At 39.9% G+C, this 7,346-nt stretch overlaps 1 protein-coding gene across 2 annotated transcripts in view; it reads left to right on the forward strand.

The window, feature by feature from the left end:
* The window catches only part of PTPN11 (protein tyrosine phosphatase non-receptor type 11), a 123,470-nt gene extending 116,356 nt beyond the window's left edge, over window positions 1-7,114 (forward strand). For both annotated transcript variants that reach the window (XM_004448177.4, XM_012528101.4), the window contains exons 15-16: window positions 1,698-1,799; window positions 3,157-7,114. In XM_004448177.4, the coding sequence (XP_004448234.1) occupies window positions 1,698-1,767 (70 nt within the window). In that variant the 3' untranslated portion in view covers window positions 1,768-1,799; window positions 3,157-7,114. The remainder of the gene's footprint in view (window positions 1-1,697; window positions 1,800-3,156) is intronic.
* Window positions 7,115-7,346: the final 232 nt, after the last annotated feature.

A 7,346-nucleotide genomic window follows, 5' to 3' on the forward strand; every position in this document is an offset into this window, starting at 1 on the left:
AAATACATGACAGAGACTATATATTGGCTTGCAGGGCCTAAAATATTTATTCTCTGCAGAATATTTATTTCTCTTCAGAAAAACTTTGCTGACTCCTTGTTTAAAACGTGATAGGAAAACATTTGTTAAATTGATTATGTGAATAGCATTTTAAGTTATTATTTTTCTCTAAATTCTAAAGTCACTCTAGTATAACATTTACTTTTTATTCTCCCCTAAGAATCTTATCTCTATTTGCTTCTGATGTGGACTTTTAAACTCCTGTGGATTTGTATATACAATATAAACAGTTCAGAGAGCATATATGAGGCTTTACATTTGCTTTCTTTTTAAAATTTATTTTTCTTTTCCTTTTTTAGATTTTATTAATTTTATTAATTTTTTATTTATTTCTCTTTCCTTCCTCCCACCTCCCAGTTGTCTGCTCTCTGTGTCCATTCTCTGTGTGTTCTTCTGTGTCTGCTTGTAGTCTGGTAAGCGGCACCAGGAATCTGTGTCTCTTTTTGTTGCATCATCTTGCTGCATCAGCTTTCTGTGTGTGCGGCCCCACTCCTGGGCGGGCTGCACTTTTTCACTCTGGGCAGCTCTCCTTACGGGGCGCACTCCTTGCGTGTGGGGGTCCCCTATGCGGGGGACACCCCTCCGTGGCACGGTACTCCTTGTGCACATCAGCACTGCACATGGGCCAGCTCACTACACGGGTCAGGAGGCCCTGGGTTTGAACCCTGGACCTCCCATGTGGTAGGTGGATGCTCTATCCATTGAGCCAAGTCCACTTCCCTACGTTTGCTTTCTATTTAACATTGAAGTGAAATTATGTAACAGAAGAATTCTCTCGAAAAGTTCCCCTTCCTTCATCTGCTTTGTTCTTTCCCAGTGGTCTGACTGGAAAGTTGGTATTTTGAATTGTTCTCTGCTGTCACTTGCGACCAGGATGTCAGAGCTCTGAATCCTTGCTAGAAAAATTTCTCCACATATTTGTGCAGCAGATACTGCTGTGAGGACTCCCTCTCCAGTGGCATGCCTACTACCAGTGGCATGCCTGTGGCTGTTCCTGTCACCCCCACATGTGGGTGAGGCCCAGGTCACCTCCTGACAGGCTCTGCTTGTCTCGGCTTGTCCCACCCACAGCTGCTGGATTCCTCATCCTCCAGGACTGCTCTCCTCTCACTCCAGTCTCTTGGAGCATTGGGCCTCCATCCTGGGACCCTAAACCACCAGGAGCTTCGTGTTCACCATTCTCCTCGGTGTAGCCTGCGTTGCCACCTCATGGATCTGTAGTCACCACCTGACTGACTGCACCTCCCAGTTACCTTCTGGAAACTTCTGCCTGTTCCGATCCCTCTACTTGAAATTCATACCATTTCATTCTATTTGTACATGTCCCATCATCCTTCAAAGCACAGCTCACATGCTCATCCTATAGGTCTCCCTGGCTCTGTTAATCTGGAAAGCAATTCGCTTTCTTCCAAACCCCAGAGAGCACAGTGGCTTGAGGCTCTTATTTAACCTTTAGCTTCAATTACATTGTTATATGTTTATGTTCCATAGCCCTTCCTTCCTAGGCTGTTAGTTCACAATAGGAACTGTGAACCATTTCTGGTCTCCAAAGAATGTAGTATGTGCTTTATAAGCATGCAAGTTTAAACAACATGGTCCAGGTTTTGTAAATGTCTTCTTTTTTCCTTTCTTTTCAGAATGAGAGAAGATAATGCTAGAGTCTATGAAAATGTGGGGCTGATGCAGCAGCAGAAAAGTTTCAGATGAGAAGACCTGCCAAAACTTCAGCAGAGAAATAGGTATTGAAATGCTAAGTGTTCTATTGGTAAATTGATACCATCATTTTTAAGCAGGCAGATAATTTTTGAGTGAGAGAGCAAAGTGTACCATAATTAAGTTTTACCCACCAGCCTCCTTTTCCCTCTCCCTATATGTCCTTTTCCAAGCTGGATTTATTTTAGGATTCCTTAAGCATTAAAATCGGATGCAGAATTAATTTTGTAAGGGGCAAGATGAGTGCTTATTGCAGAGAATTGGTTCATTGGCGATGAAGAGCAAATGTCTACCATATGACCTAGCAACCCCACTTCTGGTATCTGCTCAAAGACAGTGAACACAGGGTCACAAGAAGATAATTATGCACCATTGTTTAGGGCGACTTTATTCACAATAGCCAAAAGGTAGAAACAACCCAAGTGTCCCATAGCAGATGAATGGATGAACAGAATGTGTTACGGTTTTGCCATAAAAAAGAAAAAGGTTCTGAGACCTGCTACAACATGGAAGAACCTTGAAAACATTATGCTCAGTGCACTAAGCAAGGCACATAAGGACAAAATATTGTATGGCGTCACTTCTAAGATATCATAAGAGATCTAAGATAGCAAAGTCACAGATGTAGAAAGCAGGTTAGAGGTTACTGGGGGAGGAGGAATGGGGGAATGCTTGTGAAAATAAAAAATAGAGAAGAATAATTTTTAAAAATAAAAGCAGATACCACCGTCCCTGCCATTTTTATTAGAGTTCGTTAACCCAGGCTGTGCTGGGGGATGATCTGGATGGTTGGGAGGCAGGAGACCCGAGTTCTCATCCCCACTGACCTCTGACGGGCTGCGTGGCACGGGTGCTGGGCTCCCTGGGCCTCCTGCGGATCAAGCCCATTGCTCTTCCAGATTCTTCTGGGAATGGATCTCCCTATACAGTTTCTCCCTGTCAGTCCCCTTTATTAGACAGTGACCCATATACATGGCAGATGTTTTAATGACTTAGAAATTCATAGTTTTAGTATATTCCTATTTTAATAGATAGTATATTTAAAAGCTTTAAATCTATTGTAAAATAGTTTTTTTATTTTTATTTTTATTTTTAAAGAAGCTTTAGATTACATTAAATGTGACATAAAAAATTTAGGGGATTCCCATATGCCCCATCCCCTCCTCCTCCCGCACCTTCCCACATTAACAACATCCTTCATTAGTGTGATACGTTTGTTACAATTAATGAGCACATATTGAAGCATTTCTAACCACAGACTATAGTTTACACTCTGTCCTGCACAATTTTGTAGGTTATGACCAAAAATATGCAAAATAGTTTAATGCTTTGCCAAGCTTTTAGATCATGTTCTTTAAAAATTCTAACTTATTTCTTCCCCAGATTTGGACTTTCACCCTGCCCCTAAAAAGATCAAGAAAAGATGCAAGAAAGTTTATGTGAAGAATGAATTTGAATTTAGAAGGTTTGAGTTGTGATTGACTACCTTCTGATAAGTGAAATTTGAAACCCTTTAAAGACCACTGTATACTAACTCAACAATACCTGATTTCTAGTTACTCATTTTCTCAGATAAGAAGAAATCATCTCTACAATGTAGACAACGCTGTATTTTATAGAACTTTGTTTTAAATTGAGGGAGCAGTTAAATTGTCCTCTATATTTTGCAGATGATGGTAACTCAAATTCTAATTATCAGCATTTGTTTTGTTTTGTTTTGTTTTTCTTTTTATAACTTAAATAAATTAAAGTTTTTTTCTCTTTGTAGGGGATGATAGGGCACTTGCAAGAAAAGAAATGATTTTGGAAAATTAAGTAACAACATCTGTAGAAGTGGGAACAATTTCATTTACCATCACTTATCCAGCAGTGGATAATTCATTTTGATAGCCTGTTTTTTTTAGCTAAATGGTAATTAAGCTAGTGCCCCAAGACCATCAGAAGCATTGTAAAAAATCATGGAAACTGATGAGTTAGGATAAGAGGTGTTTTTTCTTCTTAGCAGATGACCAATTACCACTTAGCCTTTTGACTGAAAAGGTTGTGGTGGGAAAACGTTTGTCACATTTTCTTTGCAGTGGAGTAATTGTCTTATATTTAGAAAAAAGGCATCTATGGATGACTAGTACTTTGGTTATCAGTTGTTGCTGGCAAACCACCCCAAAACGCAGTGGCTTCAAACAACATCTCTTATCTTGCTCACTGTTCTTCAGGCTGGGCTGGGCTCAGCTGAGCTCTTTGTTCCTCTGCTAGTCTTGCTTTTGGTCACTCATGGAATGGGCAGGTTGACTGTGGCACTGGGATGGCGAGGTTTGTCCCTCTCTGCATGTGGTCCTTAGGGTCTCTCCTTCTCCATGTGGCCTATCCGGCAAGGTGGCTGGGCCTCTTACGTGGCAGCTCAGAGCACCCCAGAGCACAAAAGCAGAAGTGGCCAGGCCCTCTTAGGACTTAGGCCCAGAACTGGCACAACATCACTTTTACTGCATTCTACTGATGAACGCGAGTCGCAGGCCCCGCTCAGGTACCAGAGGGCACTCCGCACCACAAGGGCATGAGTATTGAGAGGCATGGTTCACTAGGGGCCACCAGTGGACCAGGTGGCCACCACCAGTGCCGTGGGAAAACAACTGTGGGTAGCAGGAATAGAAGCTGCTCCTTTGGGTTTGGGAAGCTCAAGTTGCTTAAGCTGGTGTAAGCCGCAAGTCAGTCTGAGAAATAGAGGGCTTTTAAGAAGCTTCCTGAACCAGTTCTGCCAGCTCTGACCGTATTTTCTGCACCTTCACTTGGGAAAACTGGTCTCATAAGGATGAATGTGTTAGGAGACAGAGTATTTGACAGTAGAACTGCCCCATTGCCGTGCATCTGTAGAGAGAGTGAATGTGATGGCTTCTTGATGCCACTGATTTGCAGTCGGCTGGAGTGAAAAGGAGCAGTCCTTACAAGGCTGCTAACTTTCAACTAGCAGTAGCTCATTTTTATTTTAACCAAGCAGTAATATCTGCTAACGTTCTACCTTAAGTGCCTTTCCCCAAGACATCTCTCTTTGCCCTGTGTGTTGAATCATCATTCAGTGAGTGTATTTCAATTAAAGTATTATCGGTTGTCTTTGTAAAGATAATAAAATGCTATGGCAACTTTGCCCTTAATTCATGTCTACTTACTCAGATTCTTCTTGCTTTGACTCCTCAAAGGAGGGACTAGGTCCAGCCCCTGAGGGAGTTTGGGCAGAGCCACGGCCACCGTTTTCATGGACAAAATGTGCATTGATCTCTTCTTTCCTTTCCACCCCCACCCCACCAATATCCATTGAACTTAGAATTGCTTTGGAACACAGGTGTGGCCTGAAAGTAGTTACCTGCTTAGGAGAATGTAAATGACTGCTGTCATTGAGATTCCAGTTCAGTGTTTGCAACAAGGATCTTATGAAATCCTGTTCTTTTTATTACATGTTCACATCGAGGAGTTCTCCATTTGCCTTGATTTTTATGGTAAAGTTTGGACTCTAGACTTTGGGGGCAAAGTCTTTCACCAGCATAGAAGGGTTTGATTGTACAAATATATCTGCTATATTAATGTCTCTGCCTGTAGCTCAAGATCAGTTGTTTCTACACTTGGAAATCAAATGCCTGATCTTCACTAGCTTTGTTTGTTACAGGACATTGATTTAATTTAGATTTCCCTCCACTAATTAAGTAAACTATCATGTTGTTATGTAAACTTTTGTCCAGACAGGATTTGTTATAATCCCCAGTTTGCGAAGGTTTGTCAGGTATGTTTGGTAAAAGGTCATTGCAAGTCAGATGAGGTGATTTTTCAGGGGATGGGATTAGGCAGAGGGGCTGTGAAGATGAGAGAGGGGTGGCTCCAGGAGAGGATTCTGAAAAATCATGGAAATGAAAGTTCCAAGGAGGTGGTTTATGAGGCAGTAAAGGGGCCCAGAGCCAGAGAAGTCAGTGATAAGTCCATCAGGTTACCAGGAAAATAGGTGTCATAGATACAGAAATGCAGTGTGCAGCCAGGGAGTACTTCTGGGTTGTTGGTATACTACATTTGCACAATGTCCCACAGCTGGCTGAGTATTTGGTGAAGAAACAATCTGGCATGTGGTATTGGGATTAAAAAAAAGAGAGACAAACTTCAGTATCTTATTTGTTTTTAAAAGAGAATAAAAAGACACCTCATATCCAGTTTGTGGCCCTCTTGAAAATTATGGTCATCTCTCCCACTGAAATCAGTGACTTCAAATATGGCTAATGGGAATGAGAAAATAAATGTGTGAGTATCTTGGTGCCTCTGCATTCATACAGAGTCCACTTGCCTTTGTACAGCCAAGAAAACTGTTAAGATTATTCTTAGGGGTTATTTTACGGGGAATTTTAAGAACTAGTTTAACATCCTGGGTTATTTCTAGTTCAGGGGAAGGGGAAAGGGATGCAGTTGTGAAGTGTTTTCTTGTAGATTATTAATCATAAGGGAAAACAGTAGAATTAGTACAAACCGGTTGCGGTTTTTGCTTTCTGTATGTCGTCAGGAGAATAAAGTTTTATATAGCAAGCACATGGCTTCCTTGATTTCAAGATACCTTTTATTAGGATGTGTAATTCCTTTGTTATTTTTTTTTTGGAAATATTTTTCCCTCTTCCTCCTGAAAAATAAGTCCCCAAATATAGTTTATTGTATCTTCCATCACTAAAAAGTTTGTTCCTTTTTCACCTTGGGCAGTTCACATAAGGCAAAAATATAAAAAAATTGGTTTTAATATGTTGTGTAACTTTGCTTTATATCAAAACTAATTCTTACAAGTTTTCATTTTAAACCTCAAAACATGTAATTAATAATTTGCCTGTTTATTTATGACCTAATTGTGATTCTTTTATTAATAAAAGCTAATGAAAAAGGATCCTTTATCAAGCTGATGACTAGACCTACCTTTCCTTTTCCTGCAGTATATGAAGAAGTATTGTACCAGAGTATTAAAAGATATGTAATATTTTATTGATATATCTATCCTTTAAAAGGAATACATTTTAGGATGTCATCATTTTGATGTGAATCATGTAAATGTTGATAATATGCACTGTTTATTATACATTTAGTGTTTCAAGAGATTCACTTAATTGCCTTTTTGCCCACCTATATTATGTAGTCTATTTACAGTTGTTTAAACAAAATGACAGTGAAAGAATAGTTTATGTAGAGAAACATTAGTGGATGTTGTCTCCCCACCTGTATTTATGGGTGTTAGTTCAACTGCTTTGCTAGTTGCAAAGCTGTATTAGAATAAAAGTGTATTTGTAAACTGTCCGGGAACTAAAAATTAGGAATAAAAACCATTTTCTTATATTATGGTATTTGTCATTTACTTCATCAGAAGTGTTCAAGAAGAATGGGATTATAGTTCACTCAACCTCTTACACTCACAAAATGTTGAAATTTAACAGCTCTTATCTGGAAGGTGAATTGGAATGGGGAATAAATGAATTAGTTCCTCCAGCATTTATTGAGTGCCTACTTTTAAGCAACTTTGGGAGACAGAGAAGGTGTTCTGTCAGGAAGAACTTATGAGGAAGTAG

Source organism: Dasypus novemcinctus, chromosome 19 (genome assembly GCF_030445035.2).
Source record: "Dasypus novemcinctus isolate mDasNov1 chromosome 19, mDasNov1.1.hap2, whole genome shotgun sequence".
In the NCBI taxonomy this organism is placed as follows: Eukaryota; Metazoa; Chordata; class Mammalia; order Cingulata; family Dasypodidae; genus Dasypus; species Dasypus novemcinctus.